Source organism: Alligator mississippiensis, chromosome 5 (genome assembly GCF_030867095.1).
Source record: "Alligator mississippiensis isolate rAllMis1 chromosome 5, rAllMis1, whole genome shotgun sequence".
Lineage (NCBI taxonomy): Eukaryota > Metazoa > Chordata > Crocodylia > Alligatoridae > Alligator > Alligator mississippiensis.
In genome coordinates, this window is record NC_081828.1 from 194,125,716 (window position 1) to 194,144,009 (window position 18,294).

Here is an 18,294-nt window from a genome sequence, read left to right on the forward strand (position 1 = left end):
TCAGTCTCCTTTCCTGCAATCACTGTTCATACTCATAATCAAGGCTACTCAAAGTCAATCGCTAAAAGGATTCTAGTTCTAAAAATGAATAACTCATTCAATTCAGAGATAATTAAACAACAATGAGGTTTGGCACTAGGACATAAAATAGTCCTTTAAATGTATTTGGGGGTGCCCAGGGCTAGCATTTGGCGATTTGTGGCCACAAGAAGTTTGTGAATTTGGGCATATGTTCACAGGCTGGCACTCAGAGTTTGTATAGTTGGCTTTTAGCTGTGAGAAAGGACCTTTTTATGTAAGCTTCACTGCCTGGTTCCTTAAGGGAGCTGAGTCCAATCCTCCTTGCTCAGAAGAGGGATTGACCCAACATGGGACCTTTACAAGAAAGGAGAAATAAAAGAAAACCCAAAATGGAAATCCCAGAAGACATTTACTATTCCTTTCCTTCCATAAATCCAGAAAGGTCCTTATTAATACAGTTTTAGGTTGCATACACACATTCAAATAATCTGGGAGAATTCACCCATGTTTGTTTTCATGGTAGAAAAATTTACAACCTAGAGCCATGTGTACAGACATTCAAATGCTGAGACTCTAAAGAGTGGAGAGCTTGCAGAGCTGACACTGTGCTGCCAGGCTGGGGCCCTGTGCACACATCTCAGTATGCTCTGCAGGCTCTATTAGTTTGCCTGGCAACAGACGGCAGCAGCGTATATGGCAGCCCTGATTGATTGGCTAATCCAGACTGTGCAAGGTCAGTCTGCACTGTCTATGTACAGGCATTCACTCTCCCAGGAGAAACTCTCCTGGAAGTGATTTAACTCTCATTGTTCCCAAGTTATTTTTCTCCTGGAGTGGTGATATTTAGTCTGGGAGAAAAAGCCCGGACACCTGTGTACTTGTGATTTCTCCTGGGAGAGCAGCGACTTTCAGGAGAAACTTAATGTCTGTAGAAGGCCTTAGTTTTTATCACTTCATCAGTTTGGAGAGAGACAAGTCTTGAGCTGATTCTAGCAGGGTTTTTTTGTTTAGATTTCCAAAGGTCATGACATTTTTCCTGGATGCTCCAAAGCAAATGTTGTGCCTCCAGGTATGAAGTCTATTTGACACATGTGAGCCACGGCTCTAAATCCTGTCTCCTCCGGCATCACAGTTCAATTGGAGGCATGGTACCAAAATGTTTTGTGATAACTTAAGTCTACCTTTGGTATCACATGAAAAGGGGAGTTCTGAATTTAAAAACATTTATGTGGCTCTATACTGCCTCTTCCAGGTCAGCTAACTGTTGCTGATAAAAGCATTAAAAATATACTTTAAAAAACAAAGCAGCTAATCCTTTCCACCCCTTCTATACAAAGATCAGTTTTGGATCTAACAGGACACACAGTATGGACTCAGAAATGCAGACTAACAAGATATTCCCCTTTTGGCATCTTTTAGATTTTTCATTGAACTGCTGAGGTTTGCCTAACACTACTCTTCTTATTGAGTTGCAATGAGTAACTAACACTAAGATTTTCATTGTGGCTCTATGGAATGGCGAAGAAAACCCCCAAACTACTTTCTGTGTATTGAACTGCATTCAAGAGCCACATGAGCATTCTTTCTTACTTTATATGTTCCGTTTTAAATGACATTCTGCAGGAATGTTCAGGCAAAAAATATTGGGAAACTGGTCAGAAATTGCTATAGTTCAATATGTTTTAATCTGTGCCCACTGTTGCTCTTAAAGCCTATTACTTCAGCATCAAGGGGCATTTTTACATGTGCTCTGGGAGTGGGGTGGGGGGGCACTTTAATTAGAGGAGCTCCGAGAGCCACTCTAATTAAAGTGCCTACAGCATCTCAGTGTTCCCATGCTTCAAAATGGAGGCAAGGCGCTTTATCTAAAGCTTGTTGAACAAGCTTTAGTTAAAGCACCCTGGTGTCATTTTGAAGCATGGGGATGCTGATACACGAGACTCAGAGGCTGGCTGGAGCGCAGTAATTACTACACTCCAGCAGATTTGATTAATCTGGCGTAATTACAGCACATTGGATCAGTGTTTTGGTTCACGCACTTGAGCACCCTGGGTGCTCAAATATTACCTGAAAGGGAGACACTAAATACACCAAAAATATTTCAGCAACACAGTCTAAAACACATTAGCAGAATGGTTGCATCCTTAAATGCCTACAAGTTATGGCGTGTCAGAAAAATTGGGTTAAAAGGGTTCGATAACTGAAGTCTAGTCAAAGGGAAACAGCCAGAGAGCTTTATCTTACTGCCTGTGCTGACAGGTCACTGGATTTTGATTATGCAGTCAGATATGGTATTCATCCCCTTGATAATGAAAGGTGGGTGGCTGGCTGGAAAGAAAACGCATGCAAGACAGCCTTTTGGTCATTGTCTGAGCTATTTCTAGTAATCCTCCTCACTGTCTAACTCATATGTTCAGGAAGGATTTGGGCCTGTGGGGTAAATGGAATTGAAACCTCTCAAGAGGAAAAAATGATAAGGGAACAATGTATACTTGCCAGCAAGAATTTCTAGGAGATGTTTAACAAAAGCAGCAGCCTGTATTCTGTATTAGGTTACTGCATCACTGGCTGTATTGCTTTTGCTGACACTTTAGAGCTAAAAAACAATACAAGGATAGTTGCTGCTGTATGGCTCTTTGCTGAAATGTTACCAACTGAATCGGAAATACTATTGATTAAAGTTAATAATAATGGAAATCTTTCACTGATGTTTAGTAAATATGCACTAGATGAGGGAAATAAAGTTCCTGATGCCTGTGCAGCCTGTTCCTTCTTAGCTTCCATTCCCTTTACAGCCATTTGGTGGGTTGGGAGAAGGCAAGTGACTATAACTAGAAGACCAGATGCCCTGCATCATGGGTTGTTGACTTGGACAATCTTGATGTCTGTCCTTATGCTCTGCCTCTTTCTTGGCCTGGGTCCCCAGTCACTGCTCCTTCAACAGGAAAAAGGAAAGGGAACAACATCAAGGACAGCATTCAGCAAAATCAACTATCATATCAGTTTTGTACCTTTTTGTTCATCAGATTTAAGAGTTAGAAATTAGAGCTGTATGTGGTTGTTTCTTATGCAAGTGCTAACCAATGAAGATACTTGCAGTCTGTTACACTTCCTTGTTACTTAATCTAATGCCCTGCTCTTTGTTGCTAGAAAGAGATTTCATAGATTTCATAGACATTTGGGCTGGATGGGACGCCGGAGGATCATCGAGTCCAGTCCCCTGCCCTAGGGGCAGGAAGTCAGCAGGGATCATAGGATCCCAGCAAGATAAGCATCCAAATGTGTCTTGAAGACGTTCAAAGTGGGTGCCTTAACCGCCTCCGGCAGCAGGCAATTCCAAACCTTGGGGGCTCGGACAGTGAAGAAGTTCTTTCTTATGTCCAGCCTGAATCAGTCACAGTGGAGTTTGTGACCGTTCGATCTTGTCATCCCTTGGGGCGCTCTGGTGAACAGACATTCCCCCAGATCCTGATGAACACCCCTGATAAACTTATAGGTGGCCATCAGATCACCCCTGAGACTGCGCTTTTCCAGGCTGAATAGCCCCATGGCTCTCAGCCTTTCATCATAAGGTCTGTTTTCCTGACCTCTGATCATGCGTGTAGCTCTCCTCTCAAGCTTCTCCACATCCTTTTTGAATTGTGGAGCCCAAAACTGGACGCAGTACTCCAGCTGCGGCCTCACCAAGGCTGAGTACAGCAGGAGAATGACGTCCTGGGATTTGCTTGAGAAGCATCTACGGATGCAAGCCAGCGTTTTGCTTGCTTTACTAGGCACAGCATCACACTGAAGGCTCATGTTCATCTTGTGGTCAACCATGACCTCCAAGTCCCTTTCATCTGTAGTGCTAACCAGTGTAGCACTACCGAGCCTATAAGCATGCTGCAGGTTTTTCCTCCCAAGGTGGAGAACCTTGCATTTTTTGGTGTTGAACACCATCAGGTTCTCATCTGCCCATTTCATGAGTCTGTCCAGATCCGCCTGGATCACCCTCCTGTCCTCGGGGGTGGATGCTTTACACCAGAGTTTGGCGTCATTGGTGAACTTGGCCAGTCTGCTTTTGACACCAATGTCCACATCATTGATGAAGATGTTAAATATAGGCCCTAGGACAGAGCCTTGTGGGACCCCACTGGTCACAGCGCACCAAGATGATTGGCTCCTATCTATCACCACCCTCTGGGTCCGACTGCGGAGCCAGTTCCCCAGCCAGCAGATCGTGGTGACGTCAAGGCCGCAGTTAACCAGTTTAGCCAAGAGGTGATCGTGGGATACCAGATTGAAGGCTTTTTAAAGTCGAGGTATACAACATCGATCTCTTCCCATGTCTTGCTTCATGGAAGCCAATGAGTTTTTAAAAGACTCACTGACAATATTTAAATGAGGGGAAACAGCTAATAACTGGATCCAAACAGTTTGGGGTTTGGTTTTTGTGTTTGTTTGTTTTTTTACATTTTCCATTCCTTATCCATATACTGACTTTCCCACCCTACCCCACCCTGTCTAGATTGTGCCTGGTTCCATATATGTGAATGGTGGTTTAGTCAACAAGGCTGTAAATATCTTCCTTGTATTCATGGGCAGCAACATTTGCTAGTCTACAGAAGTGCTTGGCTTCTTGAGAGGGGAAAGGTCAAAAGTAAGACTTTAGCCTCCTTTTCATCATTTATATAATCCAATATGGAAGAATTTTCTACACCATTACCATAGGGTTCACTCTGGCTGCACCTACTCTGTAATGCCAAAGGCCTTGTGCCTGAGGCATAACACCCGTGTGAGCTCTTACTGAGGCTTAAAGTTTAGCCACTAAAGTCTGTCAGTATTAATCCTCTTGATTGGTTTTGCAGTTTTAACTTCCCACTGTTCTAGATAGTGACTTTTATACTCCCTGCTTTCGTGCGCATTGGATATAAACCCATTTCCCACATTAATAAGAACAGACACTGAAACATCTCTCTGTTGTAATGATAATTTTTGGCATCATTTAAAACCCCAGTTTATTATGCAAGTATTAAGAATTTGTATAGCTGGATGCAGTGCTGGAATATATTTCAGAGGAAACTAATTTGCTTGAGTTGTAATGTTAGGATTATCCCTTGGTCTTTCACAACTGATGCTTCATCTGGAGAATGTTTAATGTTGTCTTGCCATTGCATGTTAAATAAAATGAATTATTCCAATTTGCTGACTTTGTCCCTTCCTAATAAACCCAAATGATAATTAAAAAGAAAAAGAAAATAAATGCAAACACTTATTACAAACTTAGTACCCCGACATTGTGCAGATTTTTCCACTTTTAAATCCACATCAATAAGCAATTTAACAATAGAAGAAATCTCAATGGGAGTTCAACAGATGAAATTAACACAGAGCAGAACCTTGAACTAAAATATTTCTTTGCCCATGTAATTGCTTGCAGCCATCCTTGTGTGAAATCCCCCATCAGATTACAGGGTTTGTTGTATGTAAATTGAAGACTAAATGCTTGGTAGCACCTTTCAGCTCTGCAATGCTGGAAATGAGTTTTTTAATAGGAAATTAGATTAGTAATATTTTAGTCAACAAAAAATGTGGAAAAATTCTGCATAAAGATGAGAAAATTATTCATGCAAACTGACTTTTAAAAACAAGAATGAATGATTGTAAAATTCTGTATACTTCCACTCACAAAAGAAGTTCTCTACATTTTTTTACCATAGAATGGAATAATGAAATACAAATTATTTCGCATCCATAATGTAGAAGACCTATTTTGCTTTTTAATTGTACCAAGACTAAGTGAACTCACAGGTATCAACAAGTTGCATAATTTAGTGGCTTATGATTGTGCCCAGGTTTTGGCATAACTATGCCACAGCATTATTCTCATAATAAACAGTAATACAATATGTGAGGATCATTTTACCTGAAAAATTGAATTCAATGCATCAACAGCCTAATTGAAGAAGAGTTGACCATTGATGTTTTATACAATTTCATTTTATAAATTTCAGAAATCAGTGATGGAAATGATCTCTTACATTTAAATCTAAGTTCTAATTATATAATGGTTCTAACATTCAGAACAACTATCTGTAGTCTACATTGTTGCTTCTTTTATATTGCAAACATTTTGCAGGAAAATGGGAAATCATTCCCAAGGCACTTTAGAGAGCTACAGTTATTACTATTCTCTGATCAAAGATGTACATCACAATGTTGCGAGTGGACAGTGTTTCACAATATTTGTAACACCATCGACACACTATGGCACCAAGTCTGTGATTCATAGATTGTAAAGGGCTGGAAGGAACCTTGTAGATCACTGGGGCCAGTTCCTCTGCACTAGGCAGGAAAAGACAACTGGGGTCAAGTGACCCCAGTGAGGTGACTGTCCAGTCTCCTTCTGAATTTCCAGGGTAGGTGACTGCACCACCACTGGAGGGAGTTTATTCCACAGTCTGGACACCCTGACTGTGAAGGAGTTTTTCCTGGAATTGAGCCTGAAGCAGCCTTCCAGGATTTTGTATCCCCTGCTCCTGGTCTTCCCCCGGGGTGCCCTGGTGAACAGCTGTTCACCAAGTTCTTGATGTACTCCCTTGATATAGTGGTAAGCTGCTACCAAGTCCCCTCTCAGCCTTCTCTTCTGTAGGCTGAAGAGGCCCAGGTCCCTCAGCCTCTCCTTGAATTACTTGTCTTGATCATACAGGTGGCTCTTCTCTGGACCCTCTCAAGTTTTTTCATGTCCTTGTTGAAGTGCAGCTCCCAGAACTGGACATAGTACTCCAGCTGTGGTCTCACCAGTGTGGAGTACAATGGGAGTATCACTTCCCTAGTTTTGCAGGAAATGAAATCGTTAATGCATGCCAGTGTATTGTTTGCCCTGCCAGCCACAGCATCACACTGCCGGCTCATGTTCATGCGATGGCTGATCGCTACCCCTAGGTCCCTGCTGCAAGTCAAATTGTTGCCACTGAGCCTGCAGGTATTTGGGGGATTGTTTGCCCCCAGATGGAGCACCATACACTTCTGAATGTTGAACTTCATCTGGTTCCAATCTACCCAGTTCTCCAGCCTGTCCAGGTCTGCCTATATCTGCAACCTATCTTCTGGCATGACCACACTTCCCCATAACTTGATGTTGTCCACAAAATTGGCCAGTGAGCTTTTCACCCCCACATCCAAATAATTGATAAAGATGTTGAAAAGCACTGGTCCAAGCACAGACCCCTGACCGACACCACTGGCCACTTCTTGCCAGGATGACACAGCTCGATTCATGAGAACTCTCTGGGTCCTAACATGTAGCTGGTTTTCCACACACTGAACTGTTGAGCAGCTAAGCCCACAATCTTTTATTTTCTCAGTATAGTAAGTGCCAAGAGCATGGAGGCAAGGGTAGATGGGTAGATGTGATATATTTTATTAGACCAGCCGAGTAGCTGGAAAAAAGTTTGTTCCAGCTCCTCAGTTGAACTTTTTTCCAATCAGACAGAGATCAGTTTTTTTCTGATTAATATCAGACAATCCATCACAATTTCATCTGGTTCTTTTTCAACATCCATATGGAATGTGTAAGCCTAACAGCGCACCTCTGACCAGCTCAGATACAGGGTCCCCGTGGCTGGAGTCCCTGTCATACAAAGGAATCTACTTTCTGGCTTATAAATAATATAAAACACCATGAATAAGGCAAAGGCCTGGCAGTGCCCGAGTTTATCCAAGTCAGTACTAGGGAAGAGAGATAGACCTACCTCAACCATGGCATACAAATACCTCCACAACATGGATAAAATGGTGTTTTCTACCTCTGAACCAGATTATGCAACCCCAGAAAAGGTAAGGGTTTTGCACAAGGTCAGAATTTCTCTCTAAAAGGAAGTTTCTTTCACTAGGAATGGTTGTTGAAAAGCAGGATTAGGCCCAGCGAAAACATAGAAAGGGTTCTTCCTTGTCTCTCAATGTAATGGCTTCTAGTCCTGAGTTTGAAGATCAGTGATGGATGTTAGTCACACGCACAGTCTCTATGGGGTGTGAAAATTACAATTTCCAGGGATTTGCACAGGTCTCTGAAAAAAATTCTATCCAAGGTTGGAATTTTGCTTCCCAGAGACTCCCTGGGAATATCATTTTAACAGAGGATTCTTATTGTTTTTCATTGTGAACACCTGTGATTCACAGTTGCCACATCCAGGATAGCTGCAGCTCAGTGGTGGACTAAAGCATCCTTTACATAAATAGTCGAAATAATAAGTATGCAGTCTTCAGGATTTCTAAAGACACCTTCTTCCTATTCTGTACAAGTGGTCTCTACCATAATCATCACCTGTCTTAAATACTGGGTCTCCTCTTTTCATCCACAATATCTTTTCCAAAAATGCTATTGCCAAAATCATCACTCCCACCTTGTTCTGACCACATAGTCCATTTTTATAATTTGTTCTCAAGCATGGTTCAACAGCTGTGCATCACTTGAGTAAACACTGGCCCTATTAAAGTCAACGGCAATAGCGTTTGTCTTGAGTTTCAACAACCTATATTATACAACCCTTGCCCTACACCAACCAGTCTGGCCTTTTTGCATTCCTTTCATTCCCTTGCCAATGATGCCAGTCTCCATATTGTCTCCTCCCTCATTTGTCTGTGGATAGACTGTCAAATTACCCAATGTCTGTTCTTCAAAATTATTCTCCAATTTCTTTAGTGTCAAACCATTCATTTTCCAGAATACAATTATTCAAAATTGATAATTTGTTTCAGTGGGCACATGGTAGGCTTGTGATCCTTGATTAGACACATTTTTTTACATATGAAATGCCCTAAGAACTATCAATTTCACCATAAAATATACAACATTTTTGAAGAACACAACAGTTTTAGTATATAGTAGGAGAATTTCTCCTCTCTCCCCTCAGCTTTATTACATATTTTACCAAGCAGAAGGAGACAAAGAAGTAACAGACATCATCATTAGATCCAGAATTTTTTAGACAAAGAAATCCCAATTCCTAAGAGCCTCTCAGCTTTTAACCATCTGGCTCAAGCCTTCTATCTTACCAAGTATTACAAGCCATTGTACTTGTCCCCTGGGAATACATAGAATTTGAAGTGTAACCCAGAACGGTCTCCCAGTTTCTGGAAGAGTTCAAGTAGAAATAAGAACCAAATCAAATGAAGCTAATTTCTTCTCCAGCTTTCTGAGATCAAGAAAGGAAAAGACAATGGATACAAACTGTTCTGGGGTCTTGGGCCCAACTGCCTTGAAAAATGATTTCCTTTAATAATTGTTAAATTTTAGAGCAGCTGATAGACTTTTTTTACGAGGGTGAGAACTCTTTTGTCCTCAGAGAAGTTGTAACACGGGAGCTTCTTAATTGAAGGAATAGACCTGAACAATTCATTGAAATTATGGAACATGCCTAGGGAAAACACTTGCCAAGCTGAAGTTTAGCTAGATGATGGGAAGGAGAAGGGAAAGGAATATCTGCAAGCTACCAAGGCTGGGATTTAGCACATAACCTGGGTCCTTTTGGCCTATTTGTTGCTATATCTGGAAGCTTCTGAAACAAGAAATTAGTAGTAGGTTTAGAAAATACATTTATATAAGACAGTTGACCTCAACCCTTGTCCACCTTGTTCACAGATGTTCTTGAAGGTTTCATGCAGGATAACTGAGCATTGTGAATTATTTCACAAATAGCAGCAAAATGTGTCATTCCCTGTATAATAAATAATCCATCCCTAGAATGACTGTCTAACAAGCTGGGCAAACCAATACATACATCTCATTCTTCTTGTGTAGTACTAACATGTTGCCAAATGTAACTACATATATGGGGGTATTTTAAGAAGTTTACCCCCCACCCACCCCATCCCCTTTTTATAAAAAAAAATACTGGTTCCAGCAATTCTCTCTATATTTTAGATGGGAATGCTTCTAAAATAAGAGTGTAGGATTCAAGAGTATTCGCTGTAAAAATCAGCACACTTACTTTTTTAAATTTAACATTGAAAATTCAAATATTTATTGGTTGTAACCTTCCAAGAATAGGCTCAATGCTGTACAGGGCAAAATAAATACAGCCCCTGACTTAAGGAGCTGACAGGCTAAAAGATGCACAAGGGAAAGCCACAGGAAGGGAAAATGGAGGGTTATATTAAAATTGTATTACTCATTTTATTATTAACTCACTTTTTGTGGACAACATGCTAAAAGAATATCTATAAGAGGAATTGGAGTTAATCTATAAGGTTACTGCCCACTCTTCCTTCAAATCCCCAAATGAGAAAATCGGCCAAATGCCAGTGGCTGGTATGGTGATAGTTACTATTGCTTTACTTGAAAGTACTATTGCTTCCTTTTCCTCACCCTCCATTTTTTTCCCCTTTGCTTGTTCTCTTAATTTTTTAGCTAGTCACAGTGGAAATGTTTTACTATTTTATTGGACAGTGCCTAGCCAGCTGTGGGCACAACCATAATGCTCAAATTAAATGATATCTATTAAAATATTCTCTAATTGTATTTAGTGTGCTTGCCACTTTTCCCCCTCTCATTCCAATAGCCTTCACTGTAGTTCCCTAGTTCCTAGGAAACATGCACAAAATGCAAATACAAGATGAAAATTATGTATTCTTTATCTGGCCCTGGTGTCATCCTACTGTCTTTCCTGAGTCATTTTTAAAATTTCATCCCAGTACTTAATTACAACAAAGTGTGAATTACAAAAAAAGGAAACACCAGTCTGAGGACAGAAAATATCAAAAGTTTGATGAAGCTGAGGAGGGAAAATATCGATCACAAGCAAGAAACTGCCTATAAAGCTAATGGTTGCTGAGCCATCAAGAGACACAAATAAAAGTGACAGAATTCATCAGCAGATGTAAAAGAAATATAGTATAATGCAAATCTAAAATGGAAAAATAAATTGTGTGAGGTCATGAAACAATAATAATTTGCATCAAATCATCAACTGGTTTCTGCACAGATGGAAGAAGACTCTTAAGAGGCATTATAAAAATATTTGAAGATGTGTTTTAAGATAGACATGAATTAAAAGCAAAGCAATACAATTTGTGTATTTCGTTCCATCATGCACGCACATACACACGCGCATGCACGCTCTACCCACATTCATGGAATCAACTTTCCATTTCAGGTCCCCTCCCATCCTCCTTTCCTTTTGTAGGAAAAGACTGATTTTAAAGGTTAGTTTGGAAGCTGAGGGCAGAGTAACACAAATGCAAAATCAATAGCATACATATTTTGTCCTGTATTTGCATGCTGGACCTGGTTCCTTACAAGTCCTGCAAAAGAAAGTATAGACTATAGAATGAAAAAATGGGAGGAAGAAACAGGCAAGTACAGCAAATAAGATTAGGGGATGTTTTGAAAATAGAGTAGCAAGCCAGGATATGTAATAGCTAACTTCACTTTTAGTCTCAACAACGCAAGTTCAAAGATATGAATTATTCAAGAATATCCTGTCTTTAGCTAACATTAGTAATCTGGTACATCTCTTCCTTGTCTGGCCAATGTTTTTTCCCCTTCATTTCCCCATATAAGCAGTACAGATAAATGCTGCTCCACCAGCACTGTCATAAACAGAAGGAATGTGAGACAGACATAAGTAGATCCTTGAAGCCTAAACCATACATCGCAGGTCAAAATTGGTTTAAATTTAGTTTTGCTGCACTTCCTGCTGCTTGCCAGCAATAAATGGCAATTGCATTTTAAGCCTACACTCTACTGGGCACCGAGCCATTTTTAACTGTTTTTGATGGCAGACTCCTCAAAGATGTATTTTAAAATATGCGGGCTGTAAAGTAACTCAGTGAGGCCAAAGCCGTGTTCTAAGGAGGCCCAATTTCACAAGAGGAAGCATGCTTTTATAGAAAAGCAGGAGAGAGCCACACATTAATAACATAAAACTTTCCCATGGAATTTCAATAGCAATAACAAATTGCTTTGATAAAATACCAGGAGGATTCACAGATGGTTTTTAGGCTATCTACTGAGATAGAGAAAATTCTGACTGATGTGTAAGTCACTGCTCAATCCCTCTGAAGCTCCCTAAAATTCTGTCTCATGACCTTCTCTAGATATATTAACCTTGCCAAGTTGGTCTCATAACTTTAATAAGTCCACAAACAAATTGCTGCAGTAATGTAGTTAGCTCAATTAGCTTTTGGATCTATTCACTAGTCAGAAGTAAAGGTCATTTTCTATTAAAATATTTCCCTCCCTCTTGCTTATTGCCCTTTGCAACTTATGGGAGTTTAATATTAGAAATCCTATCTATGCTGTGTCAGGAAGAAGGCAGAAGGATGAAGCAGAAAAATACCATATTCTTAGCTAACAAAACACAGACATTGCCCAAAGAGAACATCTGCCTTTTTTCGTGAACAAGTCTAATCGTGGCAAATTGTTAACACCTTGAAGGGGAATTTCATCCAAGGGCAAACTTTAACATATTCCATACTTGCACATAAAACACATTTCATTTGGGTTTCCATACTTTTTCATGTCCGCGCCCTTCTATTAGTTTATCAATGGCTAATTTGGAAAATAATTCAACCTATGTTCCATTTTGGTGGATGCATTTTAATGACTGCAATTATTTGCACATGCAGATGATACCAGAGAAACATAAAACTATGTTGATGCAGACATACTCCAGAGGTGAGTTATTTTGGACTGGCAAAATTGGGAGTACAATTATTTGCTTACTTGCAATTGCATGTCACCAAAACATAGATCACAATTTCAAAAACCTTGGATATATTTGTGCATCAAAAACGGCTTGTCCACCTTGCAACCCGTCTTATCCTCCCTCATGGGAGTCTACACTAGTGTCACAATGAATAATTTGACATTATTATTGCCATGGCAACAGACTGATGTCATGCACATACAGGATTATGACTGACACTGTGGCAGGATTTAAGAAAAAAAAAAAAAGCTAGGTGGAAAGGGAGAAAAACACAGCTTCAGTACTAATGGGGGAAACAGAATATCACTGGCACGCTAGCATTGTTTTATTTTAAAAATCTGCTATTTCATGCTTTTCCTACTTTCAACATCATTCTTGAAGCGAAATCCTAAGCAACACCTGAAACAGCCTGTGAAAAGATTCTTCACTCTAGGCTGGCAGGAACAATATCCTCAACATTTTGACCACTGAAGACCAAGTCGGGTGCGACGCTTGTAAACACCACAGGCAGTGTTGTACTAACAACAATCAATATATCCCTATCTAGGGAGAGATTTTGGCCACTGGTGGAGTGTAAATTGGAATCAACGGGCACATCTCCACAAGCACACACATGCAGGGGCGTGCATCTCCCATGTGAGAAATAGCAGCAGTACATATTTGTGCCGCTGCTATTTGTCCCCAGGCACGCTCCTGCACACATGCTCCAGTGCATGGCAAAGTGACCCATGTGGGGTAGGAGATGCAGGAGCCAGCACCTGTGCTGGCCTCAGCAGCCTTACCTGGGGTCCTGGGGGCCTCCCAGGGCAGCAGCTGTGCTGAACCAGCTGCGCAGAGCATGCCTGGCAGCCAGAGCATGGCTCTGGCCAGCCAGGCTCTGGTTTGCTGCAGCACACGCTGCTGCCATGTGCACCATGCAGCTTTTTTCAGCAGTGATTTTTTCTGACACTGGGATCTCTCAGTGTCAAAAAAAACCATTGTGCTGAAATGAGCAGTGCACGTGTGCTGTGTGCAGTGCCTCAAGCTGCTTTGAGGTACCGCAAAATGCACATGCGCACTCATGGGGACACACCCAATTTGTTTGTTGATTGTGCTACTGGCTTTGGTGGAGAGATGCAGAGAGAACTTAGAGAAGTGCCCTAGGATTCAGCTTTCATTTTAATGTCATGGTTCTTGTTTAAAATATCAGAAGACATTTATTTGCATATTTTCTGAGATACTTGTTAGATGCTCAGCTTGATTAGAAATCTCTTCTGTTTTGACTGTGTTTATATGCATTCACAGAAAGACAGATGTAAACCATTAGGAATATGATAAAATAACATCTGTTAAGTATTTTTAAAGCTAATGACTGCTAAGTTTTCATAAGGTTCAACAGGCAGTACCAAGGAATACAACAGGCAATACTAAGACCAGGATGGAAACAGTCTTTTATTCTAAATTTTATATGTACAAGGAAAGCTATTTTACACAGTTTTGTAAACTCTGTGTAAAAGGGCCATAGTCATCCAACGTCAATGTGTTTACATTAGTAACAATTTTTAAACATGGATTACATTATTAACAGCAAAAACCATTACAAACAGGCATAAAAGACACAGTTATGTGTGCTGAAATTTCACATATATTCTAAAAACAGGTTGACGCAAAAATAAAATGTGCCGGTAAAAAAAAAAAAAGGCATATTTTAAATCACGCAATACATGATTTTTTTTCTTTCTTTTTTTCACACGATATGCTGAGCTTTTTTCTCAAGCCTTTTCACATCAGGATTTGCAGGCACTTTAGCAACCCAGCTATATGTTTACAATACAAGAAGTTCAGACCAACAAACATAAAAACAGCTGCTGCAAAAGAAATTCTCATATCCCATATGCACATTAAAATATCACTGTTAGAGCAATCATTTTGCTTTGGTTATTTTTGGACACTGACACGCTTTTGGGATGATGTGTAACATTTTTTTCTCCATTTATCTCTTCTGCAAACACTTCAGAGTTTATTTCTGATGTGAAACCACAATGCAAAGATACAGCATATGGAAGCACAAGGCAATTGCCCACAAGACTTTACAGGTTGTAGAAAAATCCTATTTTCAGGGCTTTTTGATCCAAAAACGTCCAATTTCATTTTTCTCTTGCTTTGAGTCCCCCTCCCAAGCCTGACAAAATAAAACCAGATTATCAACACATAAAGGATGATGGTGGGATGATTCTTCCCCTCATTCTTTTCGTATATATGGTTTTCATCTGATCAAATTCATGTTTATGAAAAACAATATATAACCCAGTTGCTGGTTTTCCACTATACCCTATACTTCATGTAAGAACAGATATATCTGCACTGCCTTGACTGAGATTTTATTTATAAATATAATAGCCTCTCTCTAGTTATTTCCCTGGTAATACATTGTGTGTGAAAATAGAAGACAAATGTAACAGGATTCCCAGGAACACTGAAAGCCAGAATATTGTTTTGCTCACAAATCAGGATAAATATTTTTCTATAAGTGCAGGGGGGTGGGGGGAGAGGGAATGCACATGTGCATAGTAGGAAAAAAAATTTCAGCATATAGACAGTTAAATATTGATCAACAAAGACTGTAAATGACTCCACCATAAAACATCTTAAAGTGATATCCTGAGTGGACTTGAGCCCTATCCACTCCAAAGTGATATGTAACCCTCCCCTCACCCCAAGAGAAATAAAAAAAAAATATATATGTCAATGCTTTCTTCAACTTCAAATTCATTAATTTTATGCCACAGTGTTGTATGTTGGTGTAATAACTCACTGAAAAACAGAATGCATTATAACAAATTCTTATAAGCCATTGACAGCCATTGGACTGGGCTAGGATGCTCGATAACCAAGGGAGACATGTTGCTTACCTAAGGTATGATTGTCAAATGGTGGAAAATCCTTCCATGAATATAACACTTGAGACAGAATAGCAAAGACATAAGGCCCACCAACTCTTTGCCTATATTGTTAAAGGCACTGAAACAGACAACACATATACCCCTTAGTACCATCAGTTTAAAAAGTTTTCAAAATACGAGTCTTTATATGAAATTGTTCCTTATTGCGTGATACATTGATCTTCTTTTGCTTCAGTTCAAGAATAAAATGGTCTTCCCTTTTCCGGCGTTTGTAGTCTGTTCAGCCTAGCTACCTGAGAAGGTGAAGGTGGTACATCTTGCCGAAAAGGGCCTTTTGGAGAAGTATAATTAAGGTCCTGAATTTTTTTATATGAGTCATAATTGTTAGACCCTTCAGAAGATGTCTTTTTTTTCAGTTGTTGTTCTTTCCGCCTCTGTTCTTGACGGAGCAGTTCCTGTGTTTCCAGCATTACCCTTGCATTGAAGCCATGTCCTCCCATGTAGCCGTTTCTTGATCCCTGATAGCTGGAATACCTGGGGTTTTCTTTTGCAGTCTGGAACCCTTCACCAGGAGAATAGCTCTGCTCCCAGGAATCTTGTGATACAGAACTGGCATTTTTTCTGCTTTGCCTGAAAATAAGAATGGAAATTATTTTTTAAACAGATACCAGGACTCGTTCATACTTCTTTAGATCCAGCCACAGAAGAAGACTAGGCATGCGTCTGTACATTTCAGGTTCTTCCCTCTGGATGGATCCAACTTCCAGCTGATGTCAGCTTTGGAGCTGGTAGAATTTTTAAAAAGTGTTCCTCTCTTTCACCCAAAGCGGCTCTTTTTTTTCTCTTTCACTTAGAAGAAATGCATCTGCATTTTAGATGCATTTCCTGGCACTACCATAGAGATACTGTGAATTTGGCAAACAGTACAACAGCGATAATTAGTATCTTAAAAAAATGTTACAATTCAATTGCAAACCAGCAAAACATATGACACAACGCAACACTTCCACAGAAACCAGATAACATTAAGTGTGTTGAATGGGTTATAAGTCATTTATGAAAGATCTGAATCTAGCCTCCTATTTGATTAAAATTGCAACAAGACGATCCTTTAAACATTTGCTTTGAAGCTGTACAAGTCAGCAGATAAACTCTCCGTTGATATATAGTTATACAGACTAGGGTTTGTTTTTCCCGATTCCAGAATTAAAGAGTTTTATACTATCACAACTGTTTCCCAGCATGATATATCTTTCACAAAAAGAATGGCAAAGATAAACAATTTTGTTCATTTTCTGACTCCACAGGGTAGATAAATAAAGTCAATGAATATAGGAATTAAGAATTCTTATCATTTTTTGTAATAAATCACCATATTATTTTAAGAAAACATTATTGTTTTGAAATATCTTTAATTTACTATCAAGCCACTAGACATTTTTATGAATTTAAAATAAGATTGGATATGATAAAGTAAGACAATTTTGTGCTGGAATGAGAGAGATACCCACTTTGAGATTAAAATTAGTGTAAAAGAATCAGGCAATAAAACAAAATATATTGCCACATTAATCAATACAAAAATCATCTAGTTGCTGTATATATGGCTCAGTTTTTCATGTCAACACAGAGTAACAACAAGGCTCAATTTGGCCTAGTGGTTTGAACATGCAGTTTGGAATCAGGAGACCAGGATACTTTTCCTAACGTCAATCTATGTGGCAAATCACTTAACCTTGCCGGGCTTCTCTTTCCCTATGTATAACTTGGAAATGATGGGGAGTACCCATGTTTATAACTGAACTTGAGATCTTGGATGAAAATGCTTAGTTTTAAGTATGACTGCAAAGCATTACTATTGGTGATGATAATCACATACCCCTCTTTCTAAACCAAAACACTGACTGAACCATGTTATTACTGAAACAGGAAAAAATGAAATGAACCTCCTTATGGTACATAGCTGACAAGTTTTCAAAATATGGCAACATAAATTTTCATAAAGTTTGGCTACATAAAGTTAGCCTTAAAAACCACACTGAGTTAAACTTTATTTTAAACAGTTTCACATGGGACAGGACAATATCTAATTGAATCCATTTAATTTAATTACTGTCTTCTTGTACTAGTTCAAAATTAGTAGGCCCACTTGTGTTGTCTTCATGGAAAGATTTCTTAAGTATGACTGAAGAGTATATTTGCCTAGAGCACTAATTATTTTAATTTAAAGAGTCAAAAAATGAAGCTGCTAGAAATTACGCAAGATGGAAAAAAACAAAGTTTAAGAAAAAAGCTAGGGCATTGATGTTAATCATAAAACTGTAATTGCAACAATAAACTTGCAACACAAGTATTATTAGTGACTGTGAGATTTCTTTGTAGATTAGTCATAGTGCTATGAAAAATCTGGATGACTAAAGAACTGATTGACGTCCCATTTTATTGTTTGAATGTTGGATTAACTCTGTATTTGGAGCACGATCATCTAAATATTCCCTTTAACCTGAGCTGAGAACAAACACTTGGAGAATGATTTCAACAGTTATAAAGCAGTCATGAATGACACATTAATAAGAATTCTTAATTTACTTGACATTTCTTTTACTAATCAAGCTACTCAGTACATTTCTCTTTTACTCTCTTCTGTTGACTTCTCTGAGATCCCAAAGATGTTTGGCTTCTTTTGATTTGGTTGGCTTTTT

At 39.3% G+C, this 18,294-nt stretch overlaps 1 protein-coding gene across 13 annotated transcripts in view; it reads right to left on the reverse strand.

Annotated features, from left to right (window-relative positions):
* Nucleotides 1–14,123: 14,123 nt before the first annotated feature.
* PARD3 (par-3 family cell polarity regulator) overlaps nt 14,124–18,294 on the reverse strand; it is a 723,581-nt gene continuing 719,410 nt past the window's right edge. For all 13 annotated transcript variants that reach the window (XM_059729155.1, XM_059729152.1, XM_059729148.1 and 10 more), the window contains one exon: nt 14,124–16,222. In XM_059729155.1, coding sequence (XP_059585138.1) covers nt 15,829–16,222 — 394 coding nt within the window. In that variant the 3' untranslated portion in view covers nt 14,124–15,828. The remainder of the gene's footprint in view (nt 16,223–18,294) is intronic.